The 26,729-nt window shown below is 33.2% G+C and overlaps 1 protein-coding gene across 4 annotated transcripts in view; it reads left to right on the forward strand.

Annotated features, from left to right (window-relative positions):
• Positions 1-26,729, forward strand: part of RAPGEF2 (Rap guanine nucleotide exchange factor 2) — a 222,615-nt gene that overhangs the window by 187,135 nt on the left and 8,751 nt on the right. For 2 of the 4 annotated variants that reach the window (XM_023532718.1, XM_023532719.1), the window contains exons 10-26: positions 2,968-3,104; positions 3,763-3,921; positions 8,670-8,822; positions 9,066-9,230; positions 11,437-11,544; positions 11,633-11,836; positions 11,942-12,050; positions 12,527-12,773; positions 16,526-16,683; positions 17,466-17,706; positions 18,427-18,810; positions 20,288-20,499; positions 20,591-20,714; positions 21,344-21,367; positions 22,398-22,621; positions 24,135-24,341; positions 26,406-26,558. In XM_023532718.1, coding sequence (XP_023388486.1) covers positions 2,968-3,104; positions 3,763-3,921; positions 8,670-8,822; positions 9,066-9,230; positions 11,437-11,544; positions 11,633-11,836; positions 11,942-12,050; positions 12,527-12,773; positions 16,526-16,683; positions 17,466-17,706; positions 18,427-18,810; positions 20,288-20,499; positions 20,591-20,714; positions 21,344-21,367; positions 22,398-22,621; positions 24,135-24,341; positions 26,406-26,558 — 3,009 coding nt within the window. Of the gene's footprint in view, positions 1-2,967; positions 3,105-3,762; positions 3,922-8,669; positions 8,823-9,065; positions 9,231-11,436; positions 11,545-11,632; positions 11,837-11,941; positions 12,051-12,526; positions 12,774-16,525; positions 16,684-17,465; positions 17,707-18,426; positions 18,811-20,287; positions 20,500-20,590; positions 20,715-21,343; positions 21,368-22,397; positions 22,622-24,134; positions 24,342-26,405; positions 26,627-26,729 lie in introns of those variants that run through there. The other 2 variants (XM_023532717.1, XM_011363687.1) reach the window with 2 other exon arrangements.

Below are 26,729 nucleotides of genomic sequence, written 5' to 3' on the forward strand. Positions count from 1 at the left end.
TTCTCTTTGGGTTCCCATAGACCTGGGGTGTACCTTTGTTTCTTTACTTTGATGAAAAGTACTTTATTCATTTTTACTCTCCACTCATAACTTTGTAGGTAGCCAATTACTGAATGGTAATGAATATTTTTTTTTTTGGTTTTGTTGCCTTGACATATTAGAGTACTACTTTGATCCCTTTCAAAGAATTCTCCCTCCACCTGCATTTCATGTACCACCAAAAAAACTCTCAGATTAATTTTTTAAAAACATAATATTACTTATTTATAAAATTAAACCAAAGCAAATAAGATAAGCTAATTTTCTGAATTGACTTCAGTTTTTGGTGTCAGTAAGTTGGTTATTTGATTTTCTGTGTGTATGTGTCATATTTTTTAGAAAAAAAGTTTTTAAAAATGGCTATTTTTCATAAATAGAAATATTCCTTTCCCAACAAGATAGGCCACATTAATATATTATTCTAATAGATTCTTCCAAGCAATATAGAAGAAAATAGGCCTGTTTCTCCCATGGCTTTTTCTTCCCGTATGCCCTAAGAATAAGAACTACCTTGTCTCCCATTTCGAGCTCTGAGTCCTTGGCTGCCCTAATCCCTTTAATTCTGTAAGATCCCTGTGGCATTATCAGAGTTAATGTTGAGCCCCCATAGCCAAATGCTTCCATTTTATATTTATTATTAAAAATATATATATTGTCAATAGCAATTCTTTATTTTTTTTAATTACTCTAAACCTCCAGTGTAATAAGTAGTAGGAGAGAAGTTATCACAAAACCAGTGATATCACAAATGAATCTTTGAGACTTAAAACTCTTAAATGCCATCATTATAGAAGTATTAGTGAATATATTTTATACTTCATATACTTCAAATTCTTCATCCGCGTGGTGGTAATTTGCCTTTTCTTACTGTCTAAACATATTATCTTAAATTTAAAACATCTTTGACAATTTCCAGCATCATATTTTTCTTAAGAGCATGAATCTTTGCTTGGCCTCAAGGAATTTGGATATAACTAGGGGATGAAAAAGAGTAAAATGTGTGGTCTATAGGTAATATTTTAATACCTTGTGGTGAGAGGTGGAGGATGACAGCTAAAGAAAACAGTCTGGACATAGCAGAACTATCTGTGATATGTTGGTCAGAGGACCACTACTTGTTCATTTGCCTTTATGTTAAATCAAAAGGTCAGTGCATTTGTAAAACAATAATTCCTACCTCCCCAATGTAGTAGATACGGGTAGTCTCTTGCTATGGTTTCAAAATTGCTCTGTTGCTTTCCCCAGTAATAAATATATTTTATGGCCTCTCACAAATACACCTTCTCATTCTTTCTGTAAGTGACGTGCTTTGATACTGTCTTCGTTTTTTTTTTTAAATGCTGGTTGCAACAGTAAGTTGATTTCCTGACACATCAGTCTGGGTCAGGGTGAAGAACACTGTCTTTTTGGACAGAGTCCCTGGGTACCACCTATCATTGTTATGCTCCTGATTGAAGTCACTCTTCAAAAAGTCTTGTACAGGAGGGATGACGTAGGGTCTAATCAGAACAGACATTACCCAGCTGGACCAGAGAAAATCACCCAGTCTGACCTTCCGGAAATGTAATATACATTTATATGTATATGTAGTATACCCTCATATATAGAATATATCTTTCTATTCTACATTGTTTTTTATAATTAACAAACTATATCCAATAACATAAAATTTGTCGTAAATCCTAATAGAAGGAATGTGCACAGGGAGCATTTCATTAAGTGGAGACAAGAAGAAAAATAGTGGAATTTTTACTTAGCCAAACGTTTGAATGATATAACTATGATAATAATTTTAGCAGTCCTCATTTATTAAGTATTTACTCTGTGCTAAGGACTTTATCATCTTTATTGCATTTGATCCTCGCCACTATCCAATGAAAATAGGTATATTTTTTCTTTTACAAAGGAGAAAAAAACGTGCCTTAAGGAAATTAATCAACTTTCCCAAAGAAATATAACTAGTAGTTATTCAGTGATATCTGACACACGCCCTGTGCTCTTTATCACTTCCTGTAATGTCCAGCATTGGCTTTGGAGGCAGGCAGTCCTGAATCATGTCACTGCCACCTCCTAATTATATGACTTTGAGCCTCTGTTTCCTCCCCGTGAAATGAAAAAGAAAACATGCACCTCATAGAGCCATGGTGAAGAGTACGGAAAGAACTTAGTAAGTGATTAATAAAGCCACCTAATAGTAGAGAAAATTACACACGGAGACCACAGGACTGGAAGAGATTATACAGTCATCCATTTTGTCAACAGCTGGAATTACACTGAAGTATGTTTTTCTCCACAGCATTACCAATGAAAAGAGTGATCAAATTTTTCTTTCTTTTTTGCTAATCTGTTGGATGATGAGAAATAATAGACTAGTTTTCATTTGCATCTACCATATAATGCACATTTTTTAATTGACTAATTTTTATAGATTTGTCTGATCCATAGAAAATACCCCTTAGTAGCTAAATCTTGGAATATCTTTAGATCGAAGGTATTATTTCTGCTGTTTTGGGCATCCACTTGCCCAAAAGGCACTGGAATGGAACTACTGGCTTTTTGGAGAATTCCCAGAGTTCTGTTTCATTTCAGTTCATCATTTCACCCTTTAATAAACTTTGATAAGATCATAGCTCATTTTTAATGGAAATTCTCCCATTTGAAGTTTATTAGTTTATTCAGTCCCATTAGAATTTGAATCACAGTGTATACTCTTGCTCCTGAATCACAAGAAAAAAAATCACCATTTCCACAATAACAGAATTCTTTGTAGACCTGAAAGAAATTCAACTTGTGCCATGAAGATACTTAATGTATTTTTCAGTGAGTAGAATTGTAGGGCATTTCAAAAGAAAGAACCCTTGAGCATTCTTTTTGATTGCTTATTTTTAAAAAGGTATAATTTTTACATTGAATATCTTTACTTTTCAGAACAACTCTTGGAATTTATGCACCAGTTGCCTGCTTTTGCCAATATGACAATGTCCGTGAGAAGAGAACTCTGTGCTGTGATGGTATTTGCAGTAGTGGAAAGAGCTGGGACCATAGTGTTAAATGATGGCGAAGAGGTTAGTAAATACTTCTGCCACTTAAAAAGTTTCTATTTGAAGTTCTGTCAGTATAGCAAATGAACAAAAAAACAGGTTTTTTTTCTTTTTTCCCCCTTAAAAAACAACAGACAACAATGTTTCAATAATTGAAGAATTATGCTGTGCTCATTATTATGTCAAAGTATTCCTAATCCCTTATTTTATCTTCTGATATTTAACAATATTTCAAATGATACTAATAGAGATATTTTTATGTATTAAACTTTTCAGATTTTATAACTTAAATGTTCATAATATAATAATGCCTTTTGTCAGAACAAAATGATATTCTTATTGAGGCAGTGGTGATCATTTCATCTTATTTACATGTGTTTTGGGGAACAGAAGAAATTTTTTCCATTATGTCATTTTAGAGAAGAATATCCAGAGTCAAATCAAACAAATGAATAATGTGTACCCTAGGCTAGGCATATGAAAATACATAGATATATGGCTGTGCTTTATTCCTTGATCTGTCAGTTTGATAAACAGTTAACTTTACTGGAGTTTTTTTTGCTTGTTTGTTTTCATAATTAAAGTGAAAGATCTGTTAAATCATTTGTAGGGACCGTTCTAGCATTTTCAGCTGCATGATAATGATGTTATTTTCTGCTCTATCTTCATTTTTTTGAATTAGCTGGACTCCTGGTCAGTGATTCTGAATGGTTCTGTTGAAGTGACTTATCCAGATGGAAAAGCAGAAATATTGTGTATGGGAAATAGTTTCGGTGTCTCTCCCACCATGGACAAAGAATACATGAAAGGAGTAATGAGAACCAAGGTGGATGACTGCCAGGTATAAAATGTTATTAAAAATGTATATTTTATGTTTAATAAAGAAAGGATCTATGCGGTTGTAAGATTTTTCTGTTTATATGAATAAGTCATCTTTTAGATTTATAAGTAAGATTTTAAAGAACTATTACTTTTAGCGTTTTAGTGTTATCACACCCAGGAAATTAAAAATAAATCTCTCTTAAAGTTACTTGAATTCCACAGAACTAAGTGTTCTATAAATATGTTCTGTTTAGAAAAAATGTTATATAAATATATTTTAAATTTCCATCAATAATTGGTAATCTCTTCTTCAAAAGATAGGGAAATAAAGCTCCCATTATGAAAAGAAATTATAAGTAGATTAATAAAGATGATATGATAGTTATGCAATGTATTTCAATATATATAAGATGATAAATTGATTTTTAGAAGTCATGAAAATTAATCTTAGTATAAATCAGTAGGAAAACTTGCTAGTAAAAAAATAATTGCTGATAAAAAAATACTCGATAGCAAAAGAAAAATGTCATTGTTGATATTATATTAATATTTAATATTTAAAAGCTTTTAATAAAAGACTAGAAAAAGGATTGAGACAAAATGTAAAATTTAATTAGATTACTCTGACTGGTAACCTCTATATTAGTTGGAAGTAAATTTAAGATGCTTTTGTTATCAGGTGTTTATAATATTTATCTTGTCTTCTTAAAAATTATCTTTTGAAAGATAAAATATTCTAATATAAATAAATGAGAAAATGTGACTTAGACTAATTAATGTTAAGTGCTCATTGTATTTATTATTCTGAAGTCTGAAATACATCTAAATATACTTTATTCTGAAAGAACATCATTGAATTTTTATAGTGTCTGATGAGTATTAAGTGATATTCATTTAAATATTAATTTTAAGTATTTTTACTTACTAAAAAGAAAAATGGCCATGGCTGTAAATAAAATTATCTTACAAGAAAATAAAAATAATGTCGACAAATCTTTCAGTGAACACTGTAGACTCCACAGTGTAGAGAGTCAAATGTACCAGGTAACATTAAATGCTTATCTGGGATCTGGAAAAGGAAGAGAAGGTAGATGTTAGGGAAGAAAGTCTAATCTATTTACCAGATGAGGAATTGGTAGGAAACCCTGAGTGTGTAGTCACCAAGATAGGCTCCAAAAGAAAACTGTGATTAAAAAACTCTGATGAAGACACCTAGACTCCTGTAGCTCCTGATATGTATGATGTTCCCAGATATCCAAAGAAGGTCAAAGGTGAGTTATCTGCTGAAGAAAGTCTCTTTCTTCCTCTCAACTCCATGCCAGGTCACTGTAAAAGGAACATGTTCAATCAGGGGTTTAAAAAAATCACTCCTGTGCTTTCACCAACCCATCTGTCAGGCCTGACGTTCATTCCCTCAATAGTACAGCAAGGATGAAGTTAGACCATTTAATGTAAATGTTTGTTTGGGATGGTATGTTCATGTATTTCTGTTAAAATGTTGCGTATCAGTCAGAAAGTATAAAAGTCAGATCATTATTAGGGAAAGTAAAGGAAACAATGAGAATCATAATATTATTCATCTGTAAAATGGCCTCCCTAAGTTGCAGTCGTCCTACTGAGCACATTGTAGGCAATCAACAGATATTGAATGGCATGAACAAAAATGGTGTCGCGTTCTCCTTACCAAGAAGCAACTTTGCTTAGGACTGGCCCTCATTTTTTTTACAATCCATTAGGTACTGGAAATAAATATTGGGTAATATGATACCTAATTGAGCTTCTGTTAAACCTAAGGACATAATAGTGAGTGGATTAAATTTAGCATTTATTTCTGTTCCCCATGATATTTCTGGATCTCATGATAAATTCATGGTTGTATTTGGTGCTTGGTCCCTTCTCTGTGTGCTTTTCTTCCAGTTCTCTCCTTTCGATGTCTATTCCCGTTCCCCTTTTGAAGGATGCAAGCAGGGCTAGGTATAGACATCCTAAGGTACCAGACGACTGGTAATGGTTTTCCGTTCCACATATACGCCTTGTTTTCTTTTCCCCTCTTCCTGTCCCTCCATTTCTTTCTCCTTCTCCTCTCTTTCCTTTTTCCTTCTCCCCTGCCTATGTCTTAGGCCTGCCACTGACACCTCATAGCCCTGCCCTCTACCCTTCAAATGTGTGAACTATTAGGTATCAACTTGCCTTACAGACCACAAAGTACCAGTTTAAATAGAACTAACCTCTTAAGGTAAATCTGTTAGACTCACCTTTTTCTGAGGCCATGGGAGCTAATGACACTTTGAATTCATGAAGTAGTTTTAGAGGAGAAAGCAGTTGCATGAATAAATTGAAAGTTGACTATTCTGTATTATGATCCAAGTTTATTTTATTTAGCCTTTTATCACTGATAATTTTTTACTAAATATAAATTGTGATGTCATGTGTACAAAAAGAAAATAATCCTGTGATATAAGCTGTCATTGCCTTTTATAAGTGGAATCTGGTTTGGATATTTATTTTATATCAGGAAGCCAAGATCTTACAGTACTTTCATGTGTTAACAGCTATCTGAAAATATAAAACTTCACCAAAACAAATATATAGATAGATAGATAGATAGATAGATAGATAGATAGATAGATAGATAGATAAAATTCGCAAATTGTCAACTGACTTCATTATACCAGTTAAAATTATATTTTACTTATGAATTTCTCACTAAATCTACAAACCTCTTAAAGCAAAAATAAATCTAATAAAACTACAGATAAATGTTTTCATCTAAAATTTATTTCTTTTAGAAATCAGATCTGTATGGCCATAGTAGAAATTTGGTTTTTATTTCAGTTTGCTACAGAAGAAATGCCCAAATTGTCTGCCTAGACATCAAGAATTCCAAACCAAACTTATTCTAATTTCCTTAAATCCTTAGTCAAGAAGATATTTTGGTACATTTCTCTTCAAAAATTATTTTCTTTACTTAGTCATTTTAAATTAGGGATATATATATATTTTTAGGAGATGAATGAGAAAATAAAAGAATTATGTTCTCTAAATTTAGTATACTGATGAACACCTAACATTATTTGGAAATATGAAGAACAAATTTGCTGCCCTGTAAAAAGAAATAAATAAAAATATTTTTGAGACGAGAGACTAAGGACCCCATAGTTCAAAACATATATAAATATACCTGTGGTCAGTGTTATAGAAATGGATTTATTTTTAAGGAATTTAAAAAAATTAATTTATGTATAATTACTTAAAAGCCTATGTCTTTTGAATTTTAACTTTTGATTCTAAACTCTTAATAGAAATATTAAAAGATATCAGCCGACTCAGTGGAAGAAATGATATTAAAATATGCTATTTCTAAAGTTTGAACTGCTCCAGCTACTTCTGTAAAAAAACTTTATTGATTATGCGGAAAGTATGGAAAATATAGAAAAGTCTATAAAAAAATAAGTCACGTATAATTTGCATTGCTGCAAAATAATAATTAACATTTTATTATATCTCCTTCCAAGGTTTTGATATGTATGCACAATTTTTTTTAAATTAGCAACCATATAATTATGAGACATTGGGCAAATTCGCATGCCATTGCTACAACTGTGTCTTCATCTGTACAATGGGGATAATAATAATGTCTTCCCTATGGGATGATTTAGAAGATAAATTGAGAAAGTTCTGTAAGGCTACTGCAATATGATGATGATGATGATGGTGTCATCATTATACATATTACAATATTTGGTTTTGCATTTTTTACAAAAATTAACCTAATATCATGAACATTAAGCCACAGCTGTAAACGTCCTATGGAGATATGATTTGGGATGGCCAATTTATAGTTTCTTATGCATGCTATCCTATAATTTAACCATCCTCTTTTTTCATATTTTCACATTAAAGGAGGGGGAAAAAATTGTTCAGGCTTGTTTTTTATTCTCAAATGATTTTTTAAATAAAAATAAATCATTCAAAATTCAGAGACAGCAATAGTTTTTATTTACTTAAAAAATCTACTCTTCTCACCAGTCTTTGGTTAATTTGTTAATAAGTGATTTCTATAATTCATTCTTAACTTTCTTTAAAACTACTAAGCAATATAATTAAGTGGTTTGCCCTAAGCCCTGAAATTTTTATATTTGGAGGAATAATGGCTTAATCTGCATATACTGTTAACGTTTTCTTTAAGAACAAGGATTACCCCTAATACCCGTTATAAAGAATAATGATTTGGGCTTAACAAGTATGTGGCTTATTTTGGGAACCTTTTTGAAAAGACTTTCTGAAATAATTTCTTATCAATATAATTAGCAAATTTATAATGGAATTTCAATGCCTTTTATTAAAACCATCTTTAGTTTAAAACCTTTCTTTTAAAATTTTTCAAACTTTTAAAACCCACTAAATGGTAATTATGTTTTTATATCTGTCCTCCTAAGATTCCAGTCCTCTCCTATAACGTTTTCCAGTTGTCAGAGGCATGAAAAAGGACTCTCCAGATTTTATTATCTGATTTTTAAAATTGTTAGGATTTTTAATATAAAGTACATATAAATATTCTAAAAACTGAAATTTTCTTGACCAAGGAAGAAGTACGTTAAAAAGTAGAGAAGGCTGATTAAGTAAGTTCATTACTGCACTCATTAGAAAGTATGGGAAAGACATAGAAAAATGTCAGTGTTGAATAATTAAAGCACTGAATTATTAGTACTGCTAGGTCTCTTGCAAGCACTTTATCATTAACACGTGACTTATATTTTATTTTAGTTTGTCTGCATAGCCCAGCAAGATTATTGCCGTATTCTCAACCAAGTAGAAAAGAACATGCAAAAAGTGGAGGAAGAAGGAGAAATTGTCATGGTGAAAGAACATCGAGAACTTGATCGAACTGGAACAAGAAAGGGGCACATTGTCATCAAGGTAAGACAAACATGCCCGAATTTTTTTTGTAGCATCAATTATGACAACTTAAGATTCCCTGACCCCCTTTTTAATGCATAAAAGTTACCAGCTGTAAAAAATCTTTATATTTCCTGGTGAAGCAGTTTTTTAAATTATTATATGTATTACTACCCAGTTCATCTTATGTTGAAAATTTGAAATCAACATACCATATAGGTGCTCCTTATGCAGAGTAGTTATTAAACCTTTTATTTGTTACAGGGCACCTCAGAAAGATTAACAATGCATTTGGTGGAAGAACATTCGGTAGTGGATCCAACGTTCATAGAAGACTTCTTGTTGACCTATAGGACTTTTCTTTCTAGCCCAATGGAAGTGGGCAAAAAGTTGTTGGAGTGGTTTAATGACCCGAGCCTCAGGGATAAGGTTGGAAAATGTATTCTAGTTTGACTTTTAAATATGAAATATTCAGATATAGACTTAAAGATATATATCTATATATTTTTGTCATGTCAATTATGTTCAAATTATTTTAATAGAATAAGAGAATGTACTTTTTAAGCAAAAGTGATACAAATGTTAGTTCTTGTTAAGGTTTCTAGGCTCCGTCCTAGAAATGTCTTCTTTTTTTCTTTTTAATACAAAGGCTAATAAATTGGCCAGCAAATGTTTAAACTTTAGTTCTATTGGGAATGCATTAAAACACAACCCCCAAACATCTGGATTCCATAGAAATCTGCATTCTCTAGTTCAGTAGATCATCAGTGTACACTAGATAAAAGTTGCACTTTTTTCATTGGCACCAGAGTAGCATTTTATTGCAACCATTGCTAGTTGGTAGGCCCCAGTAATATAATTCTAAATAGACCCTCCTTAGCAGCTCTTAAGAACTCTGTCAAGGCTAGGTTGGATGATGAACTACATAATCTTATGAGGTTTGAGAGTTAATCACAGCCTGCACTCATTTCTCCTTTCCATATACAGTCTGATTTACATGAGAGACTTGGGAGAGGTGCGGGAGGAAAATCCGGAACAGGAGACTAACGGTGAAAAGCCCCAAGCTGTAGTGCGGGTCCTGCCACTAACTAGTTCTGTGCCCTTAGAGGAATCCTTTGGACAATGCTTTCCATTTTGTATTCTGAACGTCACGAGCCTAGATCTCAGTTGAGCCTTTAAGCCTCAAAAACTTGGTTTGAGCATTGCCTCTGCTGTTTACCTTACATGTCCTCCGACCCTCCTGACATTCATTTATTTACTTGTAAAATGAATAATCAGCATCCTTTGGGGTTGTTGAGAAGACAAGTAATAAAAGTAAAGTTCTTTATGCTATGTCTGGCTCAGAGCCAGCACTTAATGCATCTTATAGGTTGCTTGCTGTTAGAGGTGGTTGGAGGTTTTCAATTTATGATTTATGAGTCTTGTTTCTTTAATGTGTAATGTGGCTAGTAGACTTTTTAAGGTGGCTTCTCCTGCAAAATTTTAATTTTACGAAGAGGTCAGGTGTTAGATATAGTTTTGAAGGAGATCATCTTCTGGGTTCCCTAAATTTGAAAAATTGGGCAGTAGTGAGAATAAATGACAAAAAATATAATTATAAAGGTTTGACTCTTGAGTGATTAGTCAGGTTATTACTGTAACAAATTACAGTCACAAACAACTCAACAGAAAATTTCTTTTTATCTTGTTATTCAAAATTTAGAGCAATTAGGGAGATCATTTTATAATCTATATAAATGTCTAACCAATGTACTATATACTTGAAACTAATAATAAAAATTTTAAAAATAATTAGAAATGAGAAATTTAAAAAATTTAGAAAATTAAACATATAAAATTTTAAAGTTACAGTTATACTTACTTTATTTAGTAAAATTTTGCTGAGAATTTACTTTATGCCTAGCATTGTTATAAGTATTAAGGATGCCCTTAGAACATAACAGATAAAGTTGTCCTCATAGAACTTATAATTTAATGAACGTCACAGAGTTCTTGCTGGGTACAAAACAAATACTCCATCGCTATGAGTGTGTGAATTGGTTGTATAAAGGTGTAGGGCTCTGTGAAAACACATGTGTAGGTTTTAAAAAAAAAGGCTATTTATTTTTCCTGACGAATTGTAGGTGTTAAAAGCCTTCTAAATCTTAATGTTGACAAATAACATATAACTCTCAGCCAACCCCTTCCTTTCACAGCTTGTTCCTTTATAGATCTTCCTAGGATAATACTATTCATTCCTTTTTTCTATTCTGCCCTCTACCTTAATTTTTAAATTTCTACCCTGTTTTGCCTTATATTTATTTGTTTTGGTTTTAATATAGCTTTGTTTTTATTGCGACCTGTTTTAAATATAATTTGAGAGTAAGTGAGATGTAAGTTGATTACCATCATTCACAGACTCAAAACCCTTCTTGGCAGAGCAATGTAATCTCTATATTCAAAGTATAAATATGTATTTTCAGAAGGTCATTTTCTTATAAATAAGATTCATACTGAGGGTTTTCATTGTTTTTAGTTTATTTTCTTGTTCATTGTTATTAGGTAAAGTGTTAGATATCTTTTTTGAAATTATTTTAATAACAAATTTTTAGCATTAAATTTTTAGAAAACCTATTGAAAATAATCGATTTTTCAGGTTACACGGGTAGTATTACTGTGGGTGAATAATCACTTCAATGACTTTGAAGGAGATCCTGCTATGACTCGATTTCTAGAAGAATTTGAAAATAATCTGGAAAGAGAGGTAATAGTTGTGATTTTTTTAAAAAACCATCACCTTTAAGTTGATTTTATTCAGCCTCTCTTTGAAACCACTCTTTCTGAACTTACAGAAAATGGGTGGACACCTAAGGCTGTTAAATATCGCATGTGCAGCTAAAGCAAAAAGAAGGTTGATGACATTAACGAAACCCTCCCGAGAAGCCCCTTTGCCTTTTATACTACTCGGAGGCTCAGAGAAGGGATTTGGAATCTTCGTGGACAGTGTCGATTCAGGTAGCAAAGCAACTGAAGCAGGCCTGAAACGAGGGGACCAGGTATGATATTTCTAAGTACAGACTTTAAGGGAGAATATTGGTGTCTTTTTTTTTTTTCTTCATTCAGTTGCGAGACTGGAAGTAATTTTGTAACTTTATTTTTAGATATTAGAAGTAAATGGTCAAAACTTTGAAAATATTCAGCTGTCAAAAGCCATGGAAATTCTTAGAAATAACACACATTTATCTATCACTGTGAAAACCAATTTATTCGGTAAGTCCTTTCACATACTTTCATTTTTCTCCTTTTTTTTTTAATATTTAGGTCTTAATTTGTGAAAAATCATTTTTATAAGTAATTTCAAACATCATAAAAATGAAAATATTTATAGTAAAGTATATAGATATAGATTTAATTATATAAATATGTAATTAGATCCACATCAGAAGTTACTGAAGTGAGGACCATAAAATTTTTATTTTATCAACGTTTTTATTCATACTTATTTTTAATACCTGTACATTTAAAGAATATCCTACTCTATTTTAACTTATTCTGAGTGGAAATAATAGAGCAACATTATAAAGCAGATTCTTAGTGTCATTCATTCATTGGAGTAGTGTTTTTCTACAGAATTAGTTTTGATAGCTGAAGTCTATACTTCTCATCTATTTTCGGTATCTGCAATTGCCTTTGAATTGTTCGCATTTCTTATAATGGGTATTCTGTGGTGTTTATTTACATTTTAGTATTTAAAGAACTTCTAACAAGATTGTCAGAAGAGAAAAGAAATGGTGCCCCTCATCTTCCTAAAATTGGAGACATCAAAAAGGCCAGTCGCTACTCCATTCCAGACCTTGCTGTAGATGTAGAACAAGTGATAGGACTTGAAAAAGTAAATAAGAAAAGTAAAGCCAACACTGTTGGAGGAAGGAACAAGCTAAAAAAGATCCTTGACAAGACTCGAATTAGTATCTTGCCACAGAAACCATATAAGTAAGTGTCTCTATAAGTTTTCTGTGCATTATCTTATGTGTTATAATGATATGCAAAGGTAATGATGTAATTAATGTTTGCAAATGAGTCTAAAAATGTTTTCATCTTTTACAGCTGAGCAGTCTCAGAAGCAATATTACACAATCAAGTTTGTTTTAATCCTGCTTTTGCCACTTACTTGCCGTTCCAATCTTCATAAATAATATTAGTGCTTTCTCATTTGAACTATTTTTTTTCTCATTTGGACTTTTAAAAAATAATGTGTGTTTGTTCCTGTCTTTTCCATGATTTGAAGTTGTTTCTGCTACTGTTTCTGGGTATCTTCTTTACCATCAGCATCTGCTCTTTGCCAACCAAATCATTGCTTCTTTCTGTTGCTGCTTTTCATCTTTGTCATTCTGTTTTCAGTTCTTTAACCGTTGCCATGATGTCACTAACCAAGCATAGAACTTCTTTTCTTCCTCCCAGTGGGCTCTACAGTCAGAATGTATTTTTGATCACTTCTTGGCTATGTATTCATGCCAGGAGCTCAAACTAGACAAAGTTGTAGGTGTCACACTTTTAACTTTGCTTGTTTGCTTGGTTATTTCTTCATTTTAGCTTCTTCTGAGTCTTGAGATGTTTTGTAAAACTCAGTTGCCATCAGCCAAAAATTTTTTAAGTGTTAAATAGCATGGGTGCACCATATTCAATTATTGTATTCCTCGTACTTCAGTGGTATAAAAGATAACTCGAAAACCTATCAGTTATTTTCTTTCTTTGATAAGTTAATGCATTATAGAGGAGCAGTAGATATAGACATGCAAGACCATGTCAAGCATTTCTTTTTTTTAATTCCATTTCAGATCAAATTTTCATCCACAAATTAGAGAGATATGGTCTAGAATATTATTGGTGGGTCGAGTGTCAAACTTGTGTTGTCTCCATTGAACTATAATGATTGATGGTTTTGTATCAGCTAAAAAAGACTTCAACAGCAGAGTCCTAAGGATAAGCAATGATGATTTTATTTATAGACTTGAGAATATGTTTATATTGAGTAAGCTTCTAAGGGACCATGAATTAGGTCTGCTGGTATTACAAAAAACAAGAATTGATTTTAAAGTGACCCTTCTTGATAAAAAAAATACCTTATTTTAAAATAGATTTTAAAAATTACTTAAATGTAGAATTAGTAGCAACACAATAACAAAAAGATTTTAGGGCTATATTTGATCATGAGTTAAATATGAACCTTAAAAAAAAAATCAAACAAAAGTCAGCATGACCCTGGCAAGTATTAATAGAAATGCGACATGTAAGAACTGCAGTGTAATCCATCCACAGTACAGGATGTTGGCAAGGAACACAGCATGAGAATACTATGTATAATTTTGTTCTGTTTGTATTTACAAAGATATTCAAATGCTAGAGAAGGGAAAAGAAAGAAGGATAATGATTAGATGTGTTGATTTTAAAACACTGAGGAAACATCTTGTATTTTATGAAAATTGAAATAATTCATATATGTAATACAATTTAAATGATAAATATATTTTAAAGAGGGCTCAGTAAATTCTAGGGTCAGTTATATTGGTATGATAAACTTGATTTATACTAGTTACTAAAACTTCTCGTGGAAGTCAGCATGTGTTTATGAAGATTTTTTTGACAAAGTCACTAAGCTAGTCAGTCAAAGAAGTCTTCTGGAATATTGTTTTGTTTTTCTCTCAATCATTATCAGTATTACAGAAGGTAAGATGCTGAATGATGGCAAATTGGCAAGGATAGGCATGATAGAGTCATGCGAATAGAGGGTAAAGGAAAGGGTGAGGCAAGAGGATTGTAGAATTCAGATCTGGTTGTCAGATAAGTAGAGAGAGCCTGATGAACCCAGAAAAAAGAGGGAATAAGTCAACAGACTATAAAGTTAACAAAGGCCAAAAAACAATTTCAGTAACAGTGAGAGGAGAGAGTTGGAGAGGTCAAATAAGAGGATGTGCTCAGACACAAACTTTTCTGAATTAAATCTTGAATATAAAGTAGTTTCAATTCAAGAGTATCTTCATGTCTGTGAATAACAGAGATATAAACAGGGGGAGAGAGTTCGATCATGTTAGGTGTTAAAATGCTGTAGAGAAACATTTCTTAAGAAAGCAGCTCTTTTTGGACGTGCTTGGAGTATACTAGTATTTATAGCCATTTGTACCAACAGTAGCTCAGTCAGCTATATGTTTTGCCTGAGCCCATAGTAGTTGTCTCATGTCATGTACTACATCTGATATTTTTGGCAGTAAAGACTGGCTTATATGTTTAAAAAGTAAAATTCTACTAATAATGTAAAGGTTTTAATGTTTCACAGAACCTTAATACTTTGTTTTTATATGCAATGCCTGTATGTGCTTAAATGGAAATTTTATTTTGTCGTGGACTTACTTTAAATTTGGAAGCATTTACACTAAACTCATCTTTAATTTTTGTTTTGACTTTAAAAGAAAGCTCTTATCCTTGCTTATTTACCCCTATAATTTATATTTTCCCCCCAAATAAAAAGAATACTGCCTAATCTCTTTTTAACATAGCCATTAAAAAGTTGGTATGATCTAGCTCTAATGTCTGAAAACCTAATTTATGCAAATGCCATAATTTTATTTATGAGACATTGGTTTACATTTCAATCTGAGTATGATTTTTTTCCCTCTTGTTTCAAGGTATTTATAGAAACTCGACAGAACTCTAACCATTTGCTTATGATCTAGTTTGTTTGTGTTTGTGCATGCATATTGTTTTATTTTGATGTTTCAGTTTGGAAACAGTTGAATCTTCAAATCTAAAAATAATTTTTATATATTATTAAAGTATGTTTTAAGAGTTATCCACAGTAACAGGCTTTTTAGAAATGGAAATTAGTTTGTAGCTATCCATAATAAGCAGAATTTCTCTGGAATCTTAAATGTTTAACTAGAAATTTTGAGTAGAGAATTAAAAGTAAAAGTGAATCATTGGATTTCCATGTTCTCTTCTTTGGTACTAAGAAATGTCACCATGCACCACTGCTTTTTATGCTCTGTATAATTAAGAAATAATGTCTGTGTCAGGGTTTATTTACATTTGACTCCATAATGTTCTCATTTATTTCTCTGAAACATCAGAGAATGAAAGTAGGAGTTTGGATTTTTTTCCCTCTGTTCATTTTACTCAATTTCTTCAGTTCTTAAAGATCAGATTATAAAACAATTTATCATTCTGATGCAGAAGTCATCAGTTGAGTGCAACTAAATGTGTTATTTTTGTGTGTGGAGTTCAACAAAAATGTTTATATACATAACAACTTCAAAACCTTGAGTCAACTCAAACCACAAGAACAGGTTACTATTTAAAAATACCAACAGAATATTAGATGTTTCAGTAAATTCGTTCTTTTTAATGTGCTTTTTCTTAAATCTATTTCCATTAGTTAACTAGAGCTTATCTTTTCTTGAATGTATTTCTGTACCGAGAAACTACTAATATTCGTTATGATTTGCCCTGTTAAAAAGACATAGGTTTCAGAGAAACATACTGTATACTCAAGAACAACAAAATAAGTTGAGTTGGATACACTTAAGCAATAACTGCTTTTGCAATTTGCAACCAAATATATTCATGATGTTTTTACATTAACTGCAAGGTTTATGAAATAGGGTTTGTTTGTGGCCTGTGTCTATTATATATGGATGTTATAACGTTTTAACTTGTCGATTATTTATTTTCTGATTTTCCTCTTTGTTCAGTGATATTGGGATTGGTCAGTCTCAAGATGACAGTATAGTAGGATTGAGACAGACAAAGCACATCCCAACTGCATTGCCTGTCAGTGGAACCTTATCATCCAGTAATCCTGATTTGTTGCAGTCACATCATCGCATTTTAGACTTCAGTACAACTCCTGGTGAGCATTACACATATTTCTTTTGCGTTATTGTAGTAATCTTTTTCCTTCCAATGTATCTCTTTTGGTTTGGCATGGATTATATCAGCCACTTAGAGAGAGGATGAACCTTAAATTTCAAACAATTGGAGCCAGCTCTTTATTCTTGAGACTGTTTTGATATGGCCATGGGCAAATTATTCTCTGAACTTGTGTTCATTTTTTTATAAAATGAAGATAACACATGCCTTGCAGGCATTACTAGGTCATATTATTTTTTTTATTTTTTATTTTTTAAGTTTTTTTTTTATTAAGTTTATTGGGGTAACATTGGTTAATACAATTATGTAATTTTCAGGTGTACATTATAATTGGACATCTGTATGTTCTAGTGTGTGTTTACCACCCAAAGTCCAGTTTCCTTCAGCTACCAAGGTCATATTAAATAAATATAGTAAAAGACATATCATAGGTCAGCTTAATAGGCTTTTCAATATAATAAAGATAAACTTTAGATTTAAATTTTTCATTTTTTTGCCACTAACCTGACATTCTTATGTGCAGCTGTTGTGTATTGATGTTTGCATTTATCTGTAGTTTATTCAATTATCTATAGAGGAAAACGTGTTCTTGTAACATCAGTATATTGACTGCTTTAATCTTTGAAGAAGAGCTACAGTAATGAAGAGGTGAAATTTTAGTATTATCTTTTCCAAGAAGATTTTTTTTCAGATTACTTCATTTAATTATAATCTCATAAGTTAAAATTCTTTCTACTTACAAATGGCTTTTCTTTCCCCCAGACTTGCCAGATCAAGTGTTAAGGGTTTTTAAGGCTGATCAGCAAAGCCGATACATCATGATCAGCAAGGACACCACAGCGAAAGAAGTAGTCATTCAGGCCATCAGGGAGTTTGCCGTGACTGCCACCCCCGATCAATATTCGCTCTGTGAGGTCTCTGTCACACCTGAGGGAGTAATCAAACAAAGAAGACTTCCAGACCAGCTTTCCAAACTTGCTGATAGAATACAACTTAGTGGAAGGTATACAATACCTATCTTTTTGGATGTGTTTACTACCCCCTTCAAAACTACATAAAAGTCTAAGAGATGAACACTTGATTTCAAAGGGTTTTTAAAATAAGTAAGCAACCCTGCATATTACAAAGTTTTTTCCTCTTCACTAGGAATTGCTTTATCAAAGTAATTGCACATAGCAAATTTCAGTCTTTACAAGGATCTCTTAAGAACTTGTTCAAAACAAGGGCGCTGTGACCTGAATGTTGTTAACTGCCTGCCAAGCAGTAACTTCTCTGGGCTGGCAGAATGGTAGAGAAAGCCCAATGTAAAGTCACATTGGGTTGATCCATTTTGAACCCATCAAGAGTCACAGATTCTCTGGGAAAATAGAATAATAACCTGTGTCTGATTTCTCCTGCTTCCTCTGTAGAGCTTATTTCCGTATTTAAACTGAAATTTTAAATTTAGCAAAAATAAAAGGGGTAAAATAATCCTGAAAGCTGAGAAGGATAGGAGAAAAGGGAATTACGATTGGTACCCTTGAAATTCCATGTGATTTGTTAGCTTCCATCAATGACTTCTGGATAGGTGGTTCTATGATCTGGTGACCAGGGCAGCAGCTGCATACTTGTGGCCAGAAAGAATTCTTCCGTCATTCTTATTCAGTGTTCTCAAAACATCCTATAAAAAGTAGCATTATTCTTCCAAGGAATATCATGAGACTATGAACTTTGTTTTTCTTAGATATTACTTGAAAAACAACATGGAAACAGAAACCCTCTGTTCAGATGAAGATGCTCAGGAGTTGCTGAGAGAGAGTCAGATTTCTCTGCTGCAGCTCAGTACAGTCGAAGTAGCCACACAGCTCTCAATGCGAAATTTCGAACTCTTCCGCAACATCGAACCTACTGAATATATCGATGATTTATTTAAACTCAAATCAAAAACCAGCTGTGCCAACCTGAAGAAATTTGAAGAAGTCATTAACCAGGAAACGTTTTGGGTAGCATCTGAAATTCTGAGAGAAACAAACCAGCTGAAGAGGATGAAGATTATTAAGCATTTCATCAAGATAGCACTACACTGTAGGGAATGCAAGAATTTTAACTCAATGTTTGCAATCATTAGGTAAGAAAGCATATTTGTCTTAAGATTCAATTCAGTTTGCAAGTTAAAAATATGTGTCAATCCAGGAAGACCATATAATTTGTGTAAGTGTAGTCGTTTTTAATTCAGTCATATTAAACAGTTCTTTTTCTCTGAATCCTAATCTTAATCTTTAATTTAAAATCTCTTGTACACTAATTTGGAGCCCAGAAATATCTACATTCACCTTTTTTTGTTTTTTGTTTTTTGGTTTTTGGTTTTTTTTTAGCTCTTTGACCATGGGCAGATTATTTGAACTTCTCTGAACATCAGTTTATTTCTTTGTAAAATCTGCTCGAGTTATCGAGTAGATTAAATGACATATTTAATGACATTTACAATTGTTTGTAAAATCTACTCGAGTTATCGAGTAGATTAAATGACATATAGTAGTCCCCCTTATCTATGGGGAATACGTTACAAGATCCCCAGTGGATGCCCAAAACCACAGATTGCACCAAACCTTATATATACTCTATTTTTCCCTCTACGTACATACCTATGATAAAGATTAATTTAAAGTTAGCCATAGTAAGAGATTAACAACAGTAACTAATAATAAAATAGAACAATATACTGTAATAAAAGTTATGAGAATGGCTTTGGGGCCAGTATTAAGTAAAGTGTTTCTTAAACATAAACACTAAAATACTATGACAAACCTAGATGGCTACTAAGTGACTAATGGACAAGGGGTGTATACAGCCTGAGCACACTGGACAAAAGGATGATTTATGTCCTGGAGGGATGAAGTGGGAAAACATGAGATTTTATCATTCTACTCAGAATGGTGCGCTTATGAATTGTTCATTTTTTGGAATTTTCCATTGAATATATTAGTCTTGGAGTTGACTGCAGGTAATTGAAACCATGGAAAAGGGAGACTACTGTAATGAGCGGAGTTCCATCAGACAGCACAAAGGAGATGCCCAATAAATGTTAACTTTCTTCCGTTTTAAGTGCTTAGATTGAAGCCGGAGGAAAATACAGACTGAAGCAATTAGCTATATTGATACTGATGGTGATTATTAAATTGGTCATTCTCCCTGTCTAGGAATTTGATCATGTTCTCACTACTATTATGACTTGTTTTATTTTATTATTATAAGATATTTGGTCAGTCTTCTATGTGCCAAGCTCTGCTTTGTGTGTGGAGGCAAAGCAATGAAACAAAATCCTCCTCTCATGATACTTACATTCTAGTGGTTTTGGTCATAGTAAATGAATTGTGAAGAGCATAAAGAGAAGAAGAGTAAAACTAGAACCCCTTGACCTTCCATTCTCAATACCTAGAACTATTAATAGTTTCTTATGAATCTTTCTGTAAATTGCTATGTATATACAGCATACACACAGAGGTGTTATTTGTGAATAAATCAACAATGCACTATTTTACATACATCATTTCATTGAGGTTGAGTCATTTAATTTTGTACCACTTTTCCTTTTTTCTTCTTAGTGGCCTAAACCTGGCGCCAGTAGCAAGACTGAGAACCACCTGGGAAAAACTTCCCAATAAATACGAAAAGCTATTTCAAGATCTCCAAGACCTGTTCGACCCTTCCAGAAACATGGCGAAATATCGCAATGTTCTCAATAGTCAAAACCTACAACCTCCCATAATCCCTTTATTCCCAGTTATCAAGAAGGATCTCACATTCCTTCATGAAGGTAAATATAAAGTAGAAGGTTTCTGACCTTCACTTATGGAAGGATAGAATAAATCTCATGTGATTCTCTTTTTCTTCTTTGCTAATTATAGGAAATGACTCAAAAGTTGATGGGCTGGTCAATTTTGAGAAGCTAAGGATGATTGCAAAAGAAATTCGTCATGTTGGCCGAATGGCTTCAGTTAACATGGACCCTGCTCTCATGTTCAGGACTCGGTGAGTATGTCATCTTCAGTAGCGCATGTAGGACTAGAGAAGGTTGAATTTTTAAAGCTTCCTGATAAATTAGAAATTTTTGAATATATTTGTAGCATGGCAGAAATTCGACGAGGTCATGCAAAGTGTCTCCATTGAGCTCTACTTTGGAATAAATGTCTTATCTGTATCAAGAGTGCTTTCGACTATCAGTAAAAAGAGTTTGTTCTTCATAAAATTTTCATTTAACATGAGGCACAATTAATGTGTTCCTTATTTTTCAGAACACTGAGATGTAGAGCTAAAACTCATAATCGTTAGTAAGAACTAAACTATGTAAATAATCCAAGCAGTATTGTTTCATTATGCACACAATGGATTTAGCTGTCAGTGTAGTCAAAAATGATTAGTCCAGTGAAGGAGAGGACAGGAGTCAGTCTTCTTTTAAAACAGAAAAATTAAATATATTTGTCTTTGGAGCCACATAAATATTTCAGGTAAATTTGTGTGTGAGAGGTGATTATGCAGTTTAATGTTTGTGGGCTTCTTGTACTGCTTATCCAGAAGTCTAGTCCTTTCTTTCTGAGCTTGTGATCTTTCTGTCTCTCTTTCTATACCCATGCTTCAATCTCCATGGCTCTCACTTACAGGAAGAAGAAGTGGAGGAGTTTGGGGTAAGTGCTGGAGAACTTGCACACCCACACGGTTCTTATTCTGCTCATTGCATTGTTTTCTTTCCTGCTATATTTTCTGATGCTTTGCATTTTTGCATTTTTTTCTTAACCCTCTTGCTCTAGCAGAATTTCAGTTGGCAAACTGACTTCAAGTTTAATCTGTTGGGGCTTTTGCTTTTGAGGTCATGATCCATGGGAGCTGTGAAATGATTGAAGATTATTCTGGGGAACTGTAGGACAGGCATACTTCTGAGCTTTCAGAAAGATTTTATATTAATATAATTTCTGTGTTTTGAAATGGGAAAAGCCTGAAGCAGGGTGAAGGGGAAAGGATGTTAGAAGTAAAAATTGTGCAATTTAAATACAATTGCACAGATATTTGAGAAGTCAACGTATGTAATATAAAAGGTGCCCCTAGACGTTAAAACTAAATTTTTTACAGCTCAACTAACTACTGTTTTCATTCTATAAACCAATTCTTTTTTAAAATAATTCTTAACAATTCATGTGCTAGTTTCTATACATATATGTTTACATTTGCATGACCGTTTTATTAACAATTTGACCATATTACCTCAGATCGCACTACATTTAACCCCCAAAATAAGAAAAGAATTATAAATATTGCAGATAGTTTTTTTTAAAAAAATGTATGTAAAACATCCTTTTAAGGAGAAGAAAATTTAATGTAAATCCTAATTATAACTGTATTCTTGCATGAGCTTTTATATATAATAATTATTATCTGCTGACTTCTATGAGAGGACGGCCTTGAATGTCTATTGATGTGAAAAGTAGAATTTTCCAGTTAGAACTGAACAGGTACCAAACATATATGTATGTATGTAGGATTCTTTTTTAACTTTTAAAAAAGTTAATCTATATTATTCTATAGTCCTTCATAACAGTTTACTTACCAGAATGAAGCATGTAACCTTTGAACATAGAACATTTATATAAGTCTTGGCATGATTCAAATCAAGTAATCCCATGCTAGAGTGAGCTGCATATCTACCTTTTCATCTTCCAGGTCTCTCAGCCAGGGTAGTACAAATGCAACAGTGCTAGATGTTGCTCAGACAGGTGGTCATAAAAAGCGGGTACGTCGTAGTTCCTTTCTCAATGCCAAAAAGCTTTATGAAGATGCCCAAATGGCTCGAAAAGTGAAGCAGTACCTGTCCAATTTGGAGCTAGAAATGGATGAAGAGAGTCTTCAGACATTATCACTGCAGTGTGAGCCAGCAACCAACACACGTGAGTTTTTCCTTAAAGTGGCTGCAGAATCTGACTGGAATGCACATTTGTTTCCTGCGCAGTGCTGTGGGTGGTGACAAAATAGGGCTTAGTGCAGAGGAGGATAGAGCATCTTGAGACATACTAACCTTTCCCTTGAATGTTATTGTCGAATACCATGCAGCAATGTCCTAGGCTAGGCCTCTTCCTCCAACTGGGTTAGTGTGGGGAGGTGGACACCATAGACCTATTTAGGGTGACTGTTTTGATTTCATTCCAGTATAGCCAGTATGCAGGCAGAGGACACAGGAGTAGATGCTTCTCCCATTTGCATCCCTCGTTTTCTCACACATACTTCCAAAGTGATGGGCAACCTAAGAGGGGTGAGGGGCCCACCAGGTCAGAGCAGCAGAGAACTAGATATGCTGCTGCCTTTTATACCTTCAGCCCAGATAGCACTCAGCATTAAGTTCAGCAGCCACGTAAAGCAGTAGTTCTGCTACATACAATGAACCATGACTCAGCCTAACATGTAGCTTCCTAGTCTTTAAAAATTTGGCCAGGCTAGAAATGGCTAGTTTTCTCTTTATGCGTCTGTATCTGTAAGACAGAGGCATTTTCCAGTTAAGAAATGGCTGAGTCTTTTCTGGGCAGGATCGAAGATACCTTGTATTGAATGAAAATGTTAGATGACGTGAAAAAATTCAAGTTATTGAATTTACCCAAGACTACAAAAGCTCTGTGTATCATGATGAAGAGCTTGTCCTCTGAAGTCAGATTGGTCTGAGATCAAATCCTGTTTATTTCTCATTCTGGCTGTATCACCTTAGGCAAGTTACTTGAGCTCCCTAATCCTTAGCTTCTTTATGTATAAAATGCAGGAAGTGTACATATGTCATCGAGGTGTTTTTAATATTAATGTGCTATATATATACATATATGTATAGGATTTAATTGCCCTATTAATTGGTTTGCCTTCTATCTGCCATGGAATTACACACTCAGTATAATACTCGGACAGTATTAGCTACCACTAGCTAACATAATTCTACCCTATAGGAGAGAAAATTTAGTAGTAAAAGGATTGCAGTTAATGTCATTTATTAAATAAAAACTAAGCTCATATATGTTAAGGAATTTTGGACATCATTTTAGAAAAACAATTCCTGACAATTTTCCTGTTGTAGTTTTTATCATACATTTGTGGTTTTGTAGAATATACTTAACACATAACATAGTGAACTATCCACATTTTTCTATATTTTAATATGGGATTTAATAGTGCAGTCATCTTTTGAGATAGCTAATATCATAAAGTAAATATCTTTGTTCTATCAGGCCTTTAATATTTTCTGTAACGAGCTGGGGTTTACCTCCTGCCCCCATTTCTGTCCTTTACATAGGCAACAGAACGAAGAATACACATTTTAGTATTCTAATTGCAGAACATCCTCATGCAGTTCTAAAATTATCTTATATGTAGCTACTAACATCTTAAATTTCTTGTTCTGTTTTCAAACCAAACAATGATTAGTGCCTAAGAATCCTGGTGACAAAAAGCCTGTCAAAACTGAGACCTCCCCAGTGGCTCCGAGGGCAGGGTCACAGCAAAAAGCACAACCCCAGCCACAGGCCCAGCAGCAGCAGCCACCACATAAAGTCAACCAAGGACTTCAGGTTCCTGCTGTGTCCCTTTATCCTTCACGCAAGAAAGTGCCTGTGAAGGATCTCCCACCCTTTGGTAGGTGATTAAATTCATATCCTCTTTTGGTGCTATCTTCTGTCATGTTTTTCAGATTAGAAAAAAATGCTCATCTTAGATAACTTTGTGTAATATTCTTGAGTCTCCGTTGATGTTCAAAGTTAAACTTTACGTTTGCCAGTGGAAGGGCCTGATTTTATAGACTCGTTTAATCATGCTCGTTTATCATGGTGGGGGGTGGGAGCATGAAGTGGAGAAATTATACTTTTACTTATTTAATTTTTAATGAGCATAGAAGTTGCTTTGTCTATGGACATTATTTAAACTGATTTTGCCTTATGATCAATTAATTACTGGAATTTAGGCAGAATGTATTTTTAAGTGAAATGACTTGTCTGGAGGTAAATTTTTTAAAAAATTATTTGTTGAATCCCTAGTACTATAACTGGAGTGGGGGCGGGAGGGTACAATTAATTTCTGAATATTAAGAAGCCAAATCATGCTTCATCTTCTCTATTAAAAGTAATAGATCTACTAGTTTAGTCTCTTTATGTAAATTATACAGCAGAATTATTTTTCATAAAATTTACTGGTAGTTTTTTCACATATGTAAAGGAAACACTGTTAACAAAGGGAAATAAATTTTTTTAGGAAACCGGTAGCAAAGAGTTTACTTAGATAAGATAGGGTATTATTGGCTGTTCCTGTCCTTATGATTTGGGCAAGAATCTTGTATAGCACATCCTTCATACCCTCTATATTTGGCCCATTTCTCCTGATCAGCAAGTTGACATTGGGGAAGAGTGAGAAAAAAGTACCTTTACTTGACATTTCCCCTTTCAAATGTTTGTATTGCTCCCCATCTCAAACAATCTGCATAACATCTTTCTTGACCACTATTTCCCTGGAATCCGACTTCTAATTCCTCTCTTACACTGAACTTCTTATATCAAAGTTATTCAGTCCTCCTTTTAGCTAAATATATCCTGTTAGCCCAAATGTAGGTGTGCTGAATAGAAAGCTATCCCCTATTTTCCCAGAGAGAATATTTTTCAAAATGTTTTTAGACCTTTTTGGATTTATGAACTTTACAAATGTGGATAAAATAGTCGTGTCTTCTTATGATAATTAATTTAACATACACATTTAAAGTCATAATATAAACTATTAATTTAGAGATACTAAGCCCCTCTAATGTAATTCATGAAATAATTTTGTCCAAATACTGTCTGCATTCCAAATCAAACCATTCATATAGCTATAATGTGGTTAGCATTTCATGCATTCATGTATATTAGTATCTACACATGTAATTAAAATATTGCTTTCAAAATGATTTTAAAAGGTTATATTAAAATAACATCAAACACATGAGGTGAAATAAAGGGATAAATATTAAATTTCATTGCCTCTTCTTTAATGCATTCTGTTAAGTCTAAGAACATTAAAACTAGCATTAATTGAGATAGTTTCAGGCTATAAATCCTTTTGTTCCCCACCCTCATTCTACTTGATCCTACACTTGACACTTCTGAACACCTTTTGCGTGGTCTCTATGACATGACCATTTCCTGGGCGTTCTTCTCCCTTCTCTTTCATCTATTTATTTAATAAATCTTAATTACATGGAATTCCTTAGAACTCTTTTGTTTGCTTTCCTTGCTCTTCCTTTTAGCTCTTGGCTCTTGACTTCCATCCTGACATGCCACTTCCCCAGAGCGAACATATCCAACAACGTGAAAATACCTGTTTCGAGTTCAAACTTGACTTCTCAAATAATAAATATTATTTTTTCCCAATTGTTGTCTGACATGTTGTTGAATAAAGATGGTGATTACATTAAGATTTAGAACCTAAAGTAAAAATCAGAAGCAGTCCATTTGTGGAGCACTCTGGAAGGTGTCAGTCTGAGACCAATCTCCAGGTGTCTTGTGCCGTCTGTAAGCTTACTGTTTATACTGTGACGAGCACAGAGACCACTGAAAATGTAAATAGGTTGACACTAAATGCAGTATTAAATCTTAACACAAAAGTTTTTTTTTCATTATCAACACTATTTCTTTTCAGTCTTGAAATAGATATTTATTTATTTTTCTCTGATAGGCATAAACTCTCCACAAGCTTTAAAGAAAATTCTTTCTTTATCTGAAGAAGGAAGTCTGGAGCGCCACAAGAAACAGACAGAAGATACGATATCAAATGCATCTTCACAGCTTTCTTCTCCTCCCACTTCTCCACAAAGTTCTCCAAGGAAAGGTACAACTAAATTAGTGTTTCCCTTTATAGTGATCTATGCATTTCAGCTATAATGAATTCGAATAGAGAGCTTTATAAACAAAAACTAATACCTTCCTGATTTATTTTTTCATTGTATTAACACGGGTCTTGATTACCTTTTTTGTTGCTGTCTTGTTTTAATTTTACCCA

This window comes from Pteropus vampyrus, unplaced genomic scaffold (genome assembly GCF_000151845.1).
Source record: "Pteropus vampyrus isolate Shadow unplaced genomic scaffold, Pvam_2.0 Scaffold88, whole genome shotgun sequence".
Taxonomy (NCBI): Eukaryota; Metazoa; Chordata; class Mammalia; order Chiroptera; family Pteropodidae; genus Pteropus; species Pteropus vampyrus.